We start from the raw sequence: 19,167 nt of genomic DNA, 5'->3' as shown, positions 1-19,167 counted from the left end.
GATAGTCACATGAAATGTTAAAAATAACTCATATGTAGATGTGATTTACAAACATATATAGTTATATATATATATATAGACACAGATAGATACATGACAAGAATAACAAAGAAAAAAAAAGGGAAAAAAACTCAGTGTTATATATAAGGGCTTTTTTTACTAATATTATATGCATAAAGAAATCTTAGTAAGTTTGAAACAGGGTATACGTATCAGACTCATGAGACTATGAAAAGGTTGTCAGGAGGGATTATTCTGTATTCTGGATATTAAAAGAAGATGACCCGACTTAAATGTCAAGGGGAGACCACTTAGCCTCAAAATTGATAAAAGATTTGTTTTCAAAGGCAATTTTCCGTTCAACTTCCTACTGTACAGAGATTACAGATTTAAGCCATGGGAAGGATGGTTTTACATTCCTAAAGCGACAAGTGTATATATACTATTTTGTTATTAATATCAAGTGATTAATCAAAATAAAATCATTATAATAAATTAAAATTCCCTTTATGTCCCATTCATAAATTGCGATATTTTTTGCATGTTGTTTAACCACTGTTTTAAATCTTCCCATGATGTATATACGTTTTCACATTGATAAAAGAGGTGTGTTAAAGAGTCTTGTTCTTTTTCACAGAAAGTACAATTTTCACCTCTTACAATTTTAATTCTGTATAGAAATTTATTTGTGGTTAAAATTCTATGTAAGAGTTTAAATTGAAAATTTTGTAGTTTTTGTATCTGGACATGTTTTAAAAACAAACACTACAGTGTATATATTTTTCCCCAGTTTAAGGTATTTTCATTATTTATGCCCAGATCTCTTTTCCATTTCTCTTTGTTTAGATGCAGGGTAGTATTTTTGCTTTTGTAACACGGAGTGGTAAATGTATTTATGGTCTGTTCTAGTTAGTAGCTTGTGTAGATGTGTCTCTAGATCTCCATCATTGTTATCTGTGATTCGTATGGATTCAGTTGTTTCCTTTGGTATTTAATTGATGAAGGCAAAATATTGCAGAAAATTTATATTATGACAGACTTCTTTTATTTGATTAAATGGTAAAAATAGTAAATTTTCATCTAGAAAATCCCTAATTGTTTTAAATCCCTTTTCGTCATAATTTAAATATTTTTAAAATGCTTTATGGTGACATAATTTAAAATATCAGACTGATGATCATCACTTTTCAATTCACTCCAGGATAGAAGAACGTTAGTTTGCCTGTTGGTTCCGTTGTTGTATACCTAGTTCTCATTTGAGAATGTAACTTTATTTAATTGAATTGACCAAGGTTTACTAGACACTTACTCCTCTGGAACACCTGGCCTTATTCTCCTTGTGCTTTTTCAGTCTCAGTCTTTTAAGTCTCCGTTAAAAATATTTATTTTGTTCATATTTTGCCCTAGTTTAATGGAAGTAGATTTTGAATTATAATTATGTTGTCATGTTGGTATATTCTTGGTGTTTGTTTTACACCTGTCTAAGTCCGCTCACAAATATTGAAAAATATTAAAACTTTACATTTTCATGAAATCAAATACTTCTTAGAACCTCTTTCATCTCTCGTCTATAATCAATTGAAAACCTCAACAGAGCACACTTTTTTACCAAATATGAATTTAAATAAGGATTGCAATTAGATGAAACATAATCTAAGACGCTCATTGGCTAATTTAGTTGCGAGAGTCCTAGAGATGAAACGCTGGATGAATGGCCGACTGGTTGATTTCAATGTGTGTATTTTTTTACACTCTTATTCACACCACGTTACTCCGGCGTTTCCCTTCCTATGTTTGTAATAGAATAAGATGTTGTTGTTTTTTTTTATTTCATATCGAATTCAATAGGACTCAGTTGTATAAGACATTATATGTAATACAGAAAAACAAGAAAAACCTGATATTTATTTTAACAATTTTATTGAATAACAATATAAAAACGACAAAAATAACTGCTTAAACAGAGTATGATTCATTCAAACAAGATCTATCAACATTTGTTGACTGTACATCACAATTTAATTGCACATAGAATACCATTAAAATAATAAACTATCACATAATGTCCTCGTTGTATATGTAAAACACACATATAAAAATCAAATACATGGTAATATAATATTCAAGATTGTCCTTTTCAATTTACAATGACTAGCAATAGCAAAATGATCAGTACACTTCCTCTACCGTCGGGCCAGTACTTGACCCTCCTTGTGCTTCTCTACCACAACCTCCACTGGGTGCCCCGCCATTTGACTGTGGTGAACTCCCGTGAAGTTTCGTCATGATAGGTGAACACAGTTTTTGAAATTCCTTTAGTTTATATTCGTATTCCTCCACGTCCGCCATAGTGTTACTGTCCAACCACTTCAAATTGTCCTCACATCCCTGACACACAGTGGATTTTTCCTCTGATGAAAGTTTGTCACCAACATTTTCCATCGCCTGTTTGACACTGAAAATGTAGTTCTCCAGCTGATTTCTGGCAGAAACTCTTTTCCTCTGTTTCTCGTCCTCATCTTTGTATTTTTCTGCGTCGGCTACCATTTTCTCAATGTCTTCTTTACTCAAACGTCCCCTGTCGTTTGTGATGGTGATTTTGTTGGATTTCCCAGTACTTTTATCCTCAGCCGACACATTGAGGATTCCATTAGCATCGATGTCGAATTGGACCTCGATTTGTGGAACACCTCTGGGTGCAGGTGGGATGCCGTTTAGTTCAAACCTTCCCAGTTGATTATTGTCCTTTGTCATGACTCGTTCTCCCTCGAACACCTGGATACTGACACCGGGCTGGTTATCAGAATACGTAGTAAACGTTTGAGATGTTTTCGTGGGAATTCTAGTGTTCCTTTCGATCAGTTTGGTCATCACACCTCCAGCTGTTTCTATTCCGAGAGACAGTGGAGCCACGTCCACCAGAAGGACGTCCTTGATGACGTCACTGCTGTCGCCGGTAAGAACGGCAGCTTGAACTGCAGCACCATACGCTACAGCTTCGTCAGGATTGATGGATTTGTTGAGCTGTTTTCCGTTCATGAAATCTTCGAGCATCTTTTGGATCTTTGGTATACGTGTAGATCCGCCAACTAAGACAATCTCGTGGATTTTCGATTTGTCCATCTTAGCATCACGAAGTGCCTTTTCCACAGGCTCTAGAGTAGCACGGAAAAGATCAGAACACAAGTCCTCAAATCTAGCTCTGGTGAGTTTACTGTAGAAATCGATTCCCTCAAACAGAGAGTCGATTTCTATACTTGCTTCGCTGCTGCTCGAAAGGGTTCGTTTGGCACGTTCACATGCGGTGCGAAGCCTTCGTAAAGCCCTGCTGTTCTTACTCAAGTCTTTTCCATATTTCCGTTTAAACTCCTGTACGAAATGGTTCACAACTCTGTTGTCGAAATCTTCTCCACCTAAATGTGTGTCACCAGCAGTAGCTTTAACCTCGAATATCGATCCTTCGTCGATCGTCAAAATGGACACATCAAATGTTCCTCCTCCCAAATCAAAGATGAGGACATTTTTCTCGTCTTTGAGGTTCTTGTCTAGTCCATAGGCCAGCGCAGCAGCCGTTGGTTCATTGACAATTCGCAGGACGTTCAGTCCGGCGATGATCCCAGCGTCCTTTGTCGCCTGTCTCTGGGAGTCATTGAAGTAGGCTGGTACAGTGATCACAGCATCCTTGACCTTTTCACCAAGGAAAGCTTCAGCCGTCTCCTTCATTTTAGTAAGCACCATGGAGCTGATTTCCTCTGGTGTAAACTGCTTGGTGTCGCATTTGCTGTTCACCTGAATCTTTGGTTTACCGGAGCTACTGACCACCGTAAATGGCCAGTGTTTCATGTCCGACTGGACATTATGGTCATCGTATTTCCGACCAATTAGACGTTTTGCATCAAAGATAGTGTTCTGTGGGTTCATTGCTACTTGGCCCTTGGCAGCGTCTCCGATCAGTCTCTCCGTGTCCGTAAAGGCCACGTAACTAGGCGTGGTCCTGTTTCCCTGGTCGTTGGCAATAATCTCCACCTTCCCATGTTGGAATACTCCGACACAGGAATATGTGGTGCCGAGGTCAATTCCAATAGCTGGAGATTTACGTGAGCCTGCCATATTCGTCTTCAAATGTCAAATCGAAAGTAGAGTTATTGTTGTTTAGGTATTGCGTGTCGATCACTCCCTCGCTCGCTAAAGGCTGGATATATATACACACTACCGTGTATTAAGTCCGCTGTGTGTGTATTCCAAGTAGAAGTGTCGAACTTCTTTTCTGATTCTGATCACAGCTTGTGTGCACCATGTTTATATACCCTACTATAGTATACTTTCTTGAATGATCTAGATAATCGAGAGCGTTCCAGTGATTCGATTGGTCTAGAAACTTCCCGAATGAATTTAGGTCAGCCTTGTTATGAGGCACCTCAAGGGGGCATACTACATCATACGTTTCGCAGAAACATTAAAGTATATTAAAGTAATCTGACAAAAAGAAGTTTTTCTAAACGTAGTCAATTTCAATTCATTGAAGATTAGTTTACGTAATTAATGTTTAGTATATACATCGTATATGTCAATGAATATTTCGATATGATACTTGTATAAACATATTAACATATTAATGTCAGACATATTACATCTGCATACAAGCAGTTCATTTTGGTGCTTAAAATTATGAAAGGGACATTAAGCTGTTTTTAACGTCTTAGTTTTCATCAAAGAATAATTAATTAAATTAAAATTTAATAAATTGATATATGTGTCATTTGTAAATAATCGAAAACGTTCTAGAACGACCGATTAATCTAGAAACTTCCCGAGTCAATTCAGGTTAGCTTTGTGATTAGGCACCCTAAGGATGCAAATCTGCACGTTTATCGTATAATACCATAATATTGACACTTGAGACAGTAGTTATGATCAAAAGATAAAATACGTGAGGTTTCCTTAATTTGTAATTGATTCATGAGGTATAATGTCAAATAATGTCTTTTTGTCATTGACACCACAAAACAAAACATACCTGCATACATAAACACCCAACAGGTCCAGGCTTCCTGCTAGGTTTTAGACAGAGACAAATATTACATTTAATATATCAAAGAAACAAGTACGAGTGGTATGCATGGTCTGCAAAAAATCTTAAACTCAATATCAGGTATCAATTCATGTAGAATATTATATCATTATAATTACTGGCAAATTACCTACTGATAGTCACATGAAATGTTAAAAATAACTCATATGTAGATGTGATTTACAAACATATATAGTTATATATATATATATAGACACAGATAGATACATGACAAGAATAACAAAGAAAAAAAAGGGAAAAAAACTCAGTGTTATATATAAGGGCTTTTTTTACTAATATTATATGCATAAAGAAATCTTAGTAAGTTTGAAACAGGGTATACGTATCAGACTCATGAGACTATGAAAAGGTTGTCAGGAGGGATTATTCTGTATTCTGGATATTAAAAGAAGATGACCCGACTTAAATGTCAAGGGGAGACCACTTAGCCTCAAAATTGATAAAAGATTTGTTTTCAAAGGCAATTTTCCGTTCAACTTCCTACTGTACAGAGATTACAGATTTAAGCCATGGGAAGGATGGTTTTACATTCCTAAAGCGACAAGTGTATATATACTATTTTGTTATTAATATCAAGTGATTAATCAAAATAAAATCATTATAATAAATTAAAATTCCCTTTATGTCCCATTCATAAATTGCGATATTTTTTGCATGTTGTTTAACCACTGTTTTAAATCTTCCCATGATGTATATACGTTTTCACATTGATAAAAGAGGTGTGTTAAAGATTCTTGTTCTTTTTCACAGAAAGTACAATTTTCACCTCTTACAATTTTAATTCTGTATAGAAATTTATTTGTGGTTAAAATTCTATGTAAGAGTTTAAATTGAAAATTTTGTAGTTTTTGTATCTGGACATGTTTTAAAAACAAACACTACAGTGTATATATTTTTCCCCAGTTTAAGGTATTTTCATTATTTATGCCCAGATCTCTTTTCCATTTCTCTTTGTTTAGATGCAGGGTAGTATTTTTGCTTTTGTAACACGGAGTGGTAAATGTATTTATGGTCTGTTCTAGTTAGTAGCTTGTGTAGATGTGTCTCTAGATCTCCATCATTGTTATCTGTGATTCGTATGGATTCAGTTGTTTCCTTTGGTATTTTATTAATGAAGGCAAAATATTGCAGAAAATTTAGATTATGACAGACTTCTTTTATTTGATTAAATGGTAAAAATAGTAAATTTTCATCTAGAAAATCCCTAATTGTTTTAAATCCCTTTTCGTCATAATTTAAATATTTTTAAAATGCTTTATGGTGACATAATTTAAAATATCAGACTGATGATCATCACTTTTCAATTCACTCCAGGATAGAAGAACGTTAGTTTGCCTGTTGGTTCCGTTGTTGTATACCTAGTTCTCATTTGAGAATGTAACTTTATTTAATTGAATTGACCAAGGTTTACTAGACACTTACTCCTCTGGAACACCTGGCCTTATTCTCCTTGTGCTTTTTCAGTCTCAGTCTTTTAAGTCTCCGTTAAAAATATTTATTTTGTTCATATTTTGCCCTAGTTTAATGGAAGTAGATTTTGAATTATAATTATGTTGTCATGTTGGTATATTCTTGGTGTTTGTTTTACACCTGTCTAAGTCCGCTCACAAATATTGAAAAATATTAAAACTTTACATTTTCATGAAATCAAATACTTCTTAGAACCTCTTTCATCTCTCGTCTATAATCAATTGAAAACCTCAACAGAGCACACTTTTTTACCAAATATGAATTTAAATAAGGATTGCAATTAGATGAAACATAATCTAAGACGCTCATTGGCTAATTTAGTTGCGAGAGTCCTAGAGATGAAACGCTGGATGAATGGCCGACTGGTTGATTTCAATGTGTGTATTTTTTTACACTCTTATTCACACCACGTTACTCCGGCGTTTCCCTTCCTATGTTTGTAATAGAATAAGATGTTGTTGTTTTTTTTTTATTTCATATCGAATTCAATAGGACTCAGTTGTATAAGACATTATATGTAATACAGAAAAACAAGAAAAACCTGATATTTATTTTAACAATTTTATTGAATAACAATATAAAAACGACAAAAATAACTGCTTAAACAGAGTATGATTCATTCAAACAAGATCTATCAACATTTGTTGACTGTACATCACAATTTAATTGCACATAGAATACCATTAAAATAATAAACTATCACATAATGTCCTCGTTGTATATGTAAAACACACATATAAAAATCAAATACATGGTAATATAATATTCAAGATTGTCCTTTTCAATTTACAATGACTAGCAATAGCAAAATGATCAGTACACTTCCTCTACCGTCGGGCCAGTACTTGACCCTCCTTGTGCTTCTCTACCACAACCTCCACTGGGTGCCCCGCCATTTGACTGTGGTGAACTCCCGTGAAGTTTCGTCATGATAGGTGAACACAGTTTTTGAAATTCCTTTAGTTTATATTCGTATTCCTCCACGTCCGCCATAGTGTTACTGTCCAACCACTTCAAATTGTCCTCACATCCCTGACACACAGTGGATTTTTCCTCTGATGAAAGTTTGTCACCAACATTTTCCATCGCCTGTTTGACACTGAAAATGTAGTTCTCCAGCTGATTTCTGGCAGAAACTCTTTTCCTCTGTTTCTCGTCCTCATCTTTGTATTTTTCTGCGTCGGCTACCATTTTCTCAATGTCTTCTTTACTCAAACGTCCCCTGTCGTTTGTGATGGTGATTTTGTTGGATTTCCCAGTACTTTTATCCTCAGCCGACACATTGAGGATTCCATTAGCATCGATGTCGAATTGGACCTCGATTTGTGGAACACCTCTGGGTGCAGGTGGGATGCCGTTTAGTTCAAACCTTCCCAGTTGATTATTGTCCTTTGTCATGACTCGTTCTCCCTCGAACACCTGGATACTGACACCGGGCTGGTTATCAGAATACGTAGTAAACGTTTGAGATGTTTTCGTGGGAATTCTAGTGTTCCTTTCGATCAGTTTGGTCATCACACCTCCAGCTGTTTCTATTCCGAGGGACAGTGGAGCCACGTCCACCAGAAGGACGTCCTTGATGACGTCACTGCTGTCGCCGGTAAGAACGGCAGCTTGAACTGCAGCACCATACGCTACAGCTTCGTCAGGATTGATGGATTTGTTGAGCTGTTTTCCGTTCATGAAATCTTCGAGCATCTTTTGGATCTTTGGTATACGTGTAGATCCGCCAACTAAGACAATCTCGTGGATTTTCGATTTGTCCATCTTAGCATCACGAAGTGCCTTTTCCACAGGCTCTAGAGTAGCACGGAAAAGATCAGAACACAAGTCCTCAAATCTAGCTCTGGTGAGTTTACTGTAGAAATCGATTCCCTCAAACAGAGAGTCGATTTCTATACTTGCTTCGCTGCTGCTCGAAAGGGTTCGTTTGGCACGTTCACATGCGGTGCGAAGCCTTCGTAAAGCCCTGCTGTTCTTACTCAAGTCTTTTCCATATTTCCGTTTAAACTCCTGTACGAAATGGTTCACAACTCTGTTGTCGAAATCTTCTCCACCTAAATGTGTGTCACCAGCAGTAGCTTTAACCTCGAATATCGATCCTTCGTCGATCGTCAAAATGGACACATCAAATGTTCCTCCTCCCAAATCAAAGATGAGGACATTTTTCTCGTCTTTGAGGTTCTTGTCTAGTCCATAGGCCAGCGCAGCAGCCGTTGGTTCATTGACAATTCGCAGGACGTTCAGTCCGGCGATGATCCCAGCGTCCTTTGTCGCCTGTCTCTGGGAGTCATTGAAGTAGGCTGGTACAGTGATCACAGCATCCTTGACCTTTTCACCAAGGAAAGCTTCAGCCGTCTCCTTCATTTTAGTAAGCACCATGGAGCTGATTTCCTCTGGTGTAAACTGCTTGGTGTCGCATTTGCTGTTCACCTGAATCTTTGGTTTACCGGAGCTACTGACCACCGTAAATGGCCAGTGTTTCATGTCCGACTGGACATTATGGTCATCGTATTTCCGACCAATTAGACGTTTTGCATCAAAGATAGTGTTCTGTGGGTTCATTGCTACTTGGCCCTTGGCAGCGTCTCCGATCAGTCTCTCCGTGTCCGTAAAGGCCACGTAACTAGGCGTGGTCCTGTTTCCCTGGTCGTTGGCAATAATCTCCACCTTCCCATGTTGGAATACTCCGACACAGGAATATGTGGTGCCGAGGTCAATTCCAATAGCTGGAGATTTACGTGAGCCTGCCATATTCGTCTTCAAATGTCAAATCGAAAGTAGAGTTATTGTTGTTTAGGTATTGCGTGTCGATCACTCCCTCGCTCGCTAAAGGCTGGATATATATACACACTACCGTGTATTAAGTCCGCTGTGTGTGTATTCCAAGTAGAAGTGTCGAACTTCTTTTCTGATTCTGATCACAGCTTGTGTGCACCATGTTTATATACCCTACTATAGTATACTTTCTTGAATGATCTAGATAATCGAGAGCGTTCCAGTGATTCGATTGGTCTAGAAACTTCCCGAATGAATTTAGGTCAGCCTTGTTATGAGGCACCTCAAGGGGGCATACTACATCATACGTTTCGCAGAAACATTAAAGTATATTAAAGTAATCTGACAAAAAGAAGTTTTTCTAAACGTAGTCAATTTCAATTCATTGAAGATTAGTTTACGTAATTAATGTTTAGTATATACATCGTATATGTCAATGAATATTTCCATATGATACTTGTATAAACATATTAACATATTAATGTCAGACATATTACATCTGCATACAAGCAGTTCATTTTGGTGCTTAAAATTATGAAAGGGACATTAAGCTGTTTTTAACGTCTTAGTTTTCATCAAAGAATAATTAATTAAATTAAAATTTAATAAATTGATATATGTGTCATTTGTAAATAATCGAAAACGTTCTAGAACGACCGATTAATCTAGAAACTTCCCGAGTCAATTCAGGTTAGCTTTGTGATTAGGCACCCTAAGGATGCAAATCTGCACGTTTATCGTATAATACCATAATATTGACACTTGAGACAGTAGTTATGATCAAAAGATAAAATACGTGAGGTTTCCTTAATTTGTAATTGATTCATGAGGTATAATGTCAAATAATGTCTTTTTGTCATTGACACCACAAAACAAAACATACCTGCATACATAAACACCCAACAGGTCCAGGCTTCCTGCTAGGTTTTAGACAGAGACAAATATTACATTTAATATATCAAAGAAACAAGTACGAGTGGTATGCATGGTCTGCAAAAAATCTTAAACTCAATATCAGGTATCAATTCATGTAGAATATTATATCATTATAATTACTGGCAAATTACCTACTGATAGTCACATGAAATGTTAAAAATAACTCATATGTAGATGTGATTTACAAACATATATAGTTATATATATATATATAGACACAGATAGATACATGACAAGAATAACAAAGAAAAAAAAGGGAAAAAAACTCAGTGTTATATATAAGGGCTTTTTTTACTAATATTATATGCATAAAGAAATCTTAGTAAGTTTGAAACAGGGTATACGTATCAGACTCATGAGACTATGAAAAGGTTGTCAGGAGGGATTATTCTGTATTCTGGATATTAAAAGAAGATGACCCGACTTAAATGTCAAGGGGAGACCACTTAGCCTCAAAATTGATAAAAGATTTGTTTTCAAAGGCAATTTTCCGTTCAACTTCCTACTGTACAGAGATTACAGATTTAAGCCATGGGAAGGATGGTTTTACATTCCTAAAGCGACAAGTGTATATATACTATTTTGTTATTAATATCAAGTGATTAATCAAAATAAAATCATTATAATAAATTAAAATTCCCTTTATGTCCCATTCATAAATTGCGATATTTTTTGCATGTTGTTTAACCACTGTTTTAAATCTTCCCATGATGTATATACGTTTTCACATTGATAAAAGAGGTGTGTTAAAGATTCTTGTTCTTTTTCACAGAAAGTACAATTTTCACCTCTTACAATTTTAATTCTGTATAGAAATTTATTTGTGGTTAAAATTCTATGTAAGAGTTTAAATTGAAAATTTTGTAGTTTTTGTATCTGGACATGTTTTAAAAACAAACACTACAGTGTATATATTTTTCCCCAGTTTAAGGTATTTTCATTATTTATGCCCAGATCTCTTTTCCATTTCTCTTTGTTTAGATGCAGGGTAGTATTTTTGCTTTTGTAACACGGAGTGGTAAATGTATTTATGGTCTGTTCTAGTTAGTAGCTTGTGTAGATGTGTCTCTAGATCTCCATCATTGTTATCTGTGATTCGTATGGATTCAGTTGTTTCCTTTGGTATTTTATTAATGAAGGCAAAATATTGCAGAAAATTTAGATTATGACAGACTTCTTTTATTTGATTAAATGGTAAAAATAGTAAATTTTCATCTAGAAAATCCCTAATTGTTTTAAATCCCTTTTCGTCATAATTTAAATATTTTTAAAATGCTTTCCGGTGACATAATTCAAAATATCAGACTGATGATCATCACTTTTCAATTCACTCCAGGATAGAAGAGCGTTAGTTTGCCTGTTGGTTCCGTTGTTGTATACCTAGTTCTCATTTGAGAATGTAACTTTATTTAATTGAATTGACCAAGGTTTACTAGACACTTACTCCTCTGGAACACCTGGCCTTATTCTCCTTGTGCTTTTTCAGTCTCAGTCTTTTAAGTCTCCGTTAAAAATATTTATTTTGTTCATATTTTGCCCTAGTTTAATGGAAGTAGATTTTGAATTATAATTATGTTGTCATGCTGGTATATTCTTGGTGTTTGTTTTACACCTGTCTAAGTCCGCTCACAAATATTGAAAAATAAAAACTTTACATTTTCATGAAATCAAATACTTCTTAGAACCTCTTTCATCTCTCGTCTATAATCAATTGAAAACCTCAACAGAGCACACTTTTTTACCAAATATGAATTTAAATAAGGATTGCAATTAGATGAAACATAATCTAAGACGCTCATTGGCTAATTTAGTTGCGAGAGTCCTAGAGATGAAACGCTGGATGAATGGCCGACTGGTTGATTTCAATGTGTGTATTTTTTTACACTCTTATTCACACCACGTTACTCCGGCGTTTCCCTTCCTATGTTTGTAATAGAATAAGATGTTGTTGTTTTTTTTTTTTTATTTCATATCGAATTCAATAGGACTCAGTTGTATAAGACATTATATGTAATACAGAAAAACAAGAAAAACCTGATATTTATTTTAACAATTTTATTGAATAACAATATAAAAACGACAAAAATAACTGCTTAAACAGAGTATGATTCATTCAAACAAGATCTATCAACATTTGTTGACTGTACATCACAATTTAATTGCACATAGAATACCATTAAAATAATAAACTATCACATAATGTCCTCGTTGTATATGTAAAACACACATATAAAAATCAAATACATGGTAATATAATATTCAAGATTGTCCTTTTCAATTTACAATGACTAGCAATAGCAAAATGATCAGTACACTTCCTCTACCGTCGGGCCAGTACTTGACCCTCCTTGTGCTTCTCTACCACAACCTCCACTGGGTGCCCCGCCATTTGACTGTGGTGAACTCCCGTGAAGTTTCGTCATGATAGGTGAACACAGTTTTTGAAATTCCTTTAGTTTATATTCGTATTCCTCCACGTCCGCCATAGTGTTACTGTCCAACCACTTCAAATTGTCCTCACATCCCTGACACACAGTGGATTTTTCCTCTGATGAAAGTTTGTCACCAACATTTTCCATCGCCTGTTTGACACTGAAAATGTAGTTCTCCAGCTGATTTCTGGCAGAAACTCTTTTCCTCTGTTTCTCGTCCTCATCTTTGTATTTTTCTGCGTCGGCTACCATTTTCTCAATGTCTTCTTTACTCAAACGTCCCCTGTCGTTTGTGATGGTGATTTTGTTGGATTTCCCAGTACTTTTATCCTCAGCCGACACATTGAGGATTCCATTAGCATCGATGTCGAATTGGACCTCGATTTGTGGAACACCTCTGGGTGCAGGTGGGATGCCGTTTAGTTCAAACCTTCCCAGTTGATTATTGTCCTTTGTCATGACTCGTTCTCCCTCGAACACCTGGATACTGACACCGGGCTGGTTATCAGAATACGTAGTAAACGTTTGAGATGTTTTCGTGGGAATTCTAGTGTTCCTTTCGATCAGTTTGGTCATCACACCTCCAGCTGTTTCTATTCCGAGGGACAGTGGAGCCACGTCCACCAGAAGGACGTCCTTGATGACGTCACTGCTGTCGCCGGTAAGAACGGCAGCTTGAACTGCAGCACCATACGCTACAGCTTCGTCAGGATTGATGGATTTGTTGAGCTGTTTTCCGTTCATGAAATCTTCGAGCATCTTTTGGATCTTTGGTATACGTGTAGATCCGCCAACTAAGACAATCTCGTGGATTTTCGATTTGTCCATCTTAGCATCACGAAGTGCCTTTTCCACAGGCTCTAGAGTAGCACGGAAAAGATCAGAACACAAGTCCTCAAATCTAGCTCTGGTGAGTTTACTGTAGAAATCGATTCCCTCAAACAGAGAGTCGATTTCTATACTTGCTTCGCTGCTGCTCGAAAGGGTTCGTTTGGCACGTTCACATGCGGTGCGAAGCCTTCGTAAAGCCCTGCTGTTCTTACTCAAGTCTTTTCCATATTTCCGTTTAAACTCCTGTACGAAATGGTTCACAACTCTGTTGTCGAAATCTTCTCCACCTAAATGTGTGTCACCAGCAGTAGCTTTAACCTCGAATATCGATCCTTCGTCGATCGTCAAAATGGACACATCAAATGTTCCTCCTCCCAAATCAAAGATGAGGACATTTTTCTCGTCTTTGAGGTTCTTGTCTAGTCCATAGGCCAGCGCAGCAGCCGTTGGTTCATTGACAATTCGCAGGACGTTCAGTCCGGCGATGATCCCAGCGTCCTTTGTCGCCTGTCTCTGGGAGTCATTGAAGTAGGCTGGTACAGTGATCACAGCATCCTTGACCTTTTCACCAAGGAAAGCTTCAGCCGTCTCCTTCATTTTAGTAAGCACCATGGAGCTGATTTCCTCTGGTGTAAACTGCTTGGTGTCGCATTTGCTGTTCACCTGAATCTTTGGTTTACCGGAGCTACTGACCACCGTAAATGGCCAGTGTTTCATGTCCGACTGGACATTATGGTCATCGTATTTCCGACCAATTAGACGTTTTGCATCAAAGATAGTGTTCTGTGGGTTCATTGCTACTTGGCCCTTGGCAGCGTCTCCGATCAGTCTCTCCGTGTCCGTAAAGGCCACGTAACTAGGCGTGGTCCTGTTTCCCTGGTCGTTGGCAATAATCTCCACCTTCCCATGTTGGAATACTCCGACACAGGAATATGTGGTGCCGAGGTCAATTCCAATAGCTGGAGATTTACGTGAGCCTGCCATATTCGTCTTCAAATGTCAAATCGAAAGTAGAGTTATTGTTGTTTAGGTATTGCGTGTCGATCACTCCCTCGCTCGCTAAAGGCTGGATATATATACACACTACCGTGTATTAAGTCCGCTGTGTGTGTATTCCAAGTAGAAGTGTCGAACTTCTTTTCTGATTCTGATCACAGCTTGTGTGCACCATGTTTATATACCCTACTATAGTATACTTTCTTGAATGATCTAGATAATCGAGAGCGTTCCAGTGATTCGATTGGTCTAGAAACTTCCCGAATGAATTTAGGTCAGCCTTGTTATGAGGCACCTCAAGGGGGCATACTACATCATACGTTTCGCAGAAACATTAAAGTATATTAAAGTAATCTGACAAAAAGAAGTTTTTCTAAACGTAGTCAATTTCAATTCATTGAAGATTAGTTTACGTAATTAATGTTTAGTATATACATCGTATATGTCAATGAATATTTCCATATGATACTTGTATAAACATATTAACATATTAATGTCAGACATATTACATCTGCATACAAGCAGTTCATTTTGGTGCTTAAAATTATGAAAGGGACATTAAGCTGTTTTTAACGTCTTAGTTTTCATCAAAGAATAATTAATTAAATTAAAATTTAATAAATTGATATATGTGTCATTTGTAAATAATCGAAAACGTTCTAGAACGACCGATTAATCTAGAAACTTCCCGAGTCAATTCAGGTTAGCTTTGTGATTAGGCACCCTAAGGATGCAAATCTGCACGTTTATCGTATAATACCATAATATTGACACTTGAGACAGTAGTTATGATCAAAAGATAAAATACGTGAGGTTTCCTTAATTTGTAATTGATTCATGAGGTATAATGTCAAATAATGTCTTTTTGTCATTGACACCACAAAACAAAACATACCTGCATACATAAACACCCAACAGGTCCAGGCTTCCTGCTAGGTTTTAGACAGAGACAAATATTACATTTAATATATCAAAGAAACAAGTACGAGTGGTATGCATGGTCTGCAAAAAATCTTAAGCTCAATATCAGGTATCAATTCATGTAGAATATTATATCATTATAATTACTGGCAAATTACCTACTGATAGTCACATGAAATGTTAAAAATAACTCATATGTAGATGTGATTTACAAACATATATAGTTTTATATATATATATATATATAGACACAGATAGATACATGACAAGAATAACAAAGAAAAAATTTGTTTTCAAAGGCAATTTTCCGAACTTCCTACTGTAAAGATTACAGATTTAAGCCATGGGAAGGATGGTTTTACATTCCTAAAGCGACAAGTGTAGATATACTATTTTGTTATTAATATCAAGTGATTAATCAAAATAAAATCATTATAATAAATTAAAATTCCCTTTATGTCCCATTCATAAATTGCGATATTTTTTTGCATGTTGTTTAACCACTGTTTTAAATCTTCCCATAATGTATATACGTTATAGAAATTTATTTGTGGTTAAAATTCTATGTAAGAGTTTAAATTGAAAATTTTGTAGTTTTTGTATCTGGACATGTTTTAAAACAAACACTACAGTGTATGTATTTTTCCCCAGTTTAAGGTATTTTCATTATTTATGCCCAGATCTCTTTTCCATTTCTCTTTGTTTAGATGCAGGGTAGTATTTTTGCTTTTGTAACACGGAGTGGTAAATGTATTTATGGTCTGTTCTAGTTAGTAGCTTGTGTAGATGTGTCTCTAGATCTCCATCATTGTTATCTGTGATTCGTATGGATTCAGTTGTTTCCTTTGGTATTTTATTTATGAAGGCAAAATATTGCAGAAAATTTAGATTATGACAGACTTCTTTTATTTGATTAAATGGTAAAAATAGTAAATTTTCATCTAGAAAATCCCTAATTGTTTTAAATCCCTTTTCGTCATAATTTAAATATTTTTAAAATGCTTTATGGTGACATAATTTAAAATATCAGACTGATGATCATCACTTTTCAATTCACTCCAGGATAGAAGAACATCTTTCCAAAATTTATTTGTAATTACACTTATTTCCTTTATTTTCTGCTTATTTAAATTCCAAAGCCTATCTCCTCCAAGTTATTTAAATTTTGATTTTGCTAATGTTTGCCAGTCTCCATTGCCCACATGAAATCGTAAACCCATTTTAATCTTTAGATATTTCAGGAAACTTTCTATATGAATCATTTAAAGCCCCCCTTCCTCATATCCCATAATAAGTGTATTTCGTTTTATTTTATCAGGTTTGTAATCCCAAATAAATCTATGCAAGATTGAATTGATATTTTGTATCAAGTCTGCAAAAGGACTAGATAACGAGTAAAATAAAATATTGAGTAAAGGAAGTGCTTAAGTTTTCACTACGGTGATTTTCCCTATCAAAGTTAGCCTTCTTCTAGACCACATTCCTAGCAATCCGGTCATAACCGAGCGTAGGTCACTGGTTGTCCTGTTTGTAATATATTAGACTAGAATTATATTACCAACGTCTAGTTCATTTTGGTGCTTAAATTATGAAAGGGACGTCTAGGGTCTCATCAAAGAATAATTAATTAAATTAAAGATTTGTTATATGTATTTCTCGTATGATAATATTTTAAAAAATACGAATATGTTTTCGCCCTCTTCGTCTAGACGTTGGTAGTATAACTCTAGTTGTATTTTCATTTTTCTTTTTTCAGTTTTTAGCCATGTCATTAGTCATGTTCATTTTGAGGCGGAGTTTACTTGTAGTTTAATTTGGAGGTTTTATCGCCTCGTGAACAGCCATGGTGTTATGGAGGCGGGGTCTCCGTGTTGAATTTTGTTTTATTGGATTGATTGCCTCTTTAAGAGGTTGGGTAATTTTGTGATGTGGTATAATTGTTGAAGATAGTCACTACATCGCTAAAAAACATACGAAATTCCTGTCGCATGTCCTCAAAAAAATTTTTAAAAAATAAATGAAAGTAAAGTGTCTTACCCAATCACGCTAACATCAAAGGAGAAAAACACTTGAGACCCTAGTGTTCTGATGAACATGGACCATTCCGAGTAGGAACATATAGAGGTTACAAAGTGAGTGGTATTTGGTATATCTTTCACTCGAGTTAGCTATTCTTCACAAATTACAAAAAACACAAGCTGTAGTCATAAACGAGTTCATTTCTAAGACAGTGTTAACCTTTAGGATCGGATCTGTGTAAATCTAGTCAATTATCAGTTTACATACATGGACAAGTTGTGCATAAATCAACAGGTCTTGAACAACTTCGTTCTTATGCAGGAAAATCCTAATTATGAGCTATTGTATGATTCATCTACGTGATGAAACTAGCGTCAATTCCTATAAGATCAACACAAATGGAAAATATCAATATCCACTAAAACACACATCACAAAGACCTCGACCGGCTATAGATGCGGATTTTGTATCAAAAAAAATTAATATGTAACAAGCTAAAGTTGAAAGTGAAAATAGTGACCTTCACGGGGAAACCACGATTGTTTTTAATTCTGTGCGAATATGCCTAGTATTGAAAGGTACTATAACCATGCACTTTTCCAAGGCAAAGACAGATTGGATTTCATAACTATCCAAATCTGTCATAATTTAAAATATGAATTATCAGAAGCAGTGCAATAAAAGAACACTAAATTTAGATAGGGATTATATTTAGAACTCAGGAAATTAAGTCAGTTACATAGTATTGAAACTAATAAAATTAATATTCGAAGTTCAACGCAAGTGAAAACTATTAAGATTCAAAGAAACCGACCTACCAAATGCTAACACTGATATGATCAAGAAGTTCAAATAGCATATATGACTGCTAATATTCAGATTTCAACAGCCGGAATTTTATAAGTGAAACTAACAAACACATTAATTGAAATACTCCAACAAAACGGGTAAAAAGGACCTTGCAAAGTCTTTTTATTTCACCTTCGGATATATTGACAGATCTTGACTTTAAACAACAAGAAATCTATAGACTACGTCAATCGTGTGTATCCACCATAACTGGAACGCAAAGATACACAGACTCTTGACATGGGCTGCTTATCTCGATCTTTTCCTACTACGAAACCAACATGGACAGCTTTTTGCCATCAAGTTGTATAATAAACATGATGATTTGAATTGTGAGGTTTTCCATTTCTGACAAACTCATAACACAAGGGTTCACAAATATTGAAAAATAAGGGAAGGGGAACTTTACATGATTTCATGTAGAAATATTCTATTTTTTTATGCGAAATGAATCTGGACGTGTTTGATGCTCTTAGTTTGCCTGTTGGTTCCGTTGATGTATACCTAGTTCTCATTTGAGAATGTAACTTTATTTAATTGGTAACGCCAACAGAGCACAAGTTTTTACCAAATATAAATTTAAATAGAGATTGCAATTAGATGAAACATAATTAAGACGCTCATTGGCTAATATAGTCCTAGAGATGAAACGCTGGATGAATGGCCGATTGGTTGATTTCAATGTGTGTATTTTTTTACACTCTTATTCACACCACGTTACTCCGGCGTTTCCTTCCTATGTTTGTAATAGAATGAGAAGATGGTTTTTAATTTCATATCGAATTGAATAGGACTCAGTTGTATAAGAAATTATGCGCAATACAGAAAAAACAAGGAAAAACC

At 35.6% G+C, this 19,167-nt stretch overlaps 3 protein-coding genes across 3 annotated transcripts; all 3 read right to left on the bottom strand.

Annotated features, from left to right (window-relative positions):
- Positions 1-1,903: 1,903 nt before the first annotated feature.
- LOC132548829 (heat shock protein 70 B2-like) lies at positions 1,904-4,277 on the bottom strand. The gene has a single exon (XM_060212724.1). It carries the CDS (start codon positions 4,108-4,110, stop codon positions 2,170-2,172), a length of 1,941 nt encoding a protein of 646 aa, XP_060068707.1. The 5' UTR covers positions 4,111-4,277; the 3' UTR covers positions 1,904-2,169.
- Positions 4,278-7,109: 2,832 nt separating this feature from the next.
- LOC132548825 (heat shock protein 70 B2-like) lies at positions 7,110-9,483 on the bottom strand. Its single transcript, XM_060212718.1, has one exon. It carries the CDS (start codon positions 9,314-9,316, stop codon positions 7,376-7,378), a length of 1,941 nt encoding a protein of 646 aa, XP_060068701.1. The 5' UTR covers positions 9,317-9,483; the 3' UTR covers positions 7,110-7,375.
- Positions 9,484-12,316: 2,833 nt separating this feature from the next.
- On the bottom strand, positions 12,317-14,690 carry LOC132548824 (heat shock protein 70 B2-like). The gene has a single exon (XM_060212717.1). It carries the CDS (start codon positions 14,521-14,523, stop codon positions 12,583-12,585), a length of 1,941 nt encoding a protein of 646 aa, XP_060068700.1. The 5' UTR covers positions 14,524-14,690; the 3' UTR covers positions 12,317-12,582.
- Positions 14,691-19,167: the final 4,477 nt, after the last annotated feature.

Source organism: Ylistrum balloti, unplaced genomic scaffold (assembly GCF_031769215.1).
Source record: "Ylistrum balloti isolate Yb309-2 unplaced genomic scaffold, AGI_CSIRO_Ybal_v1 Utg370028, whole genome shotgun sequence".
Lineage (NCBI taxonomy): Eukaryota > Metazoa > Mollusca > Bivalvia > Pectinida > Pectinidae > Ylistrum > Ylistrum balloti.
The sequence above is the reverse complement of the archived record's forward strand: the minus strand, read 5'-3'. Positions and strand labels throughout refer to the sequence as shown.

Coding starts and splice junctions, on each gene's coding strand:
- LOC132548829 (XM_060212724.1), bottom strand. CDS start 4,110: ATGGCAGGCTCACGTAAATCTCCAGCTATTGGAATTGACCTCGGCACC.
- LOC132548825 (XM_060212718.1), bottom strand. CDS start 9,316: ATGGCAGGCTCACGTAAATCTCCAGCTATTGGAATTGACCTCGGCACC.
- LOC132548824 (XM_060212717.1), bottom strand. CDS start 14,523: ATGGCAGGCTCACGTAAATCTCCAGCTATTGGAATTGACCTCGGCACC.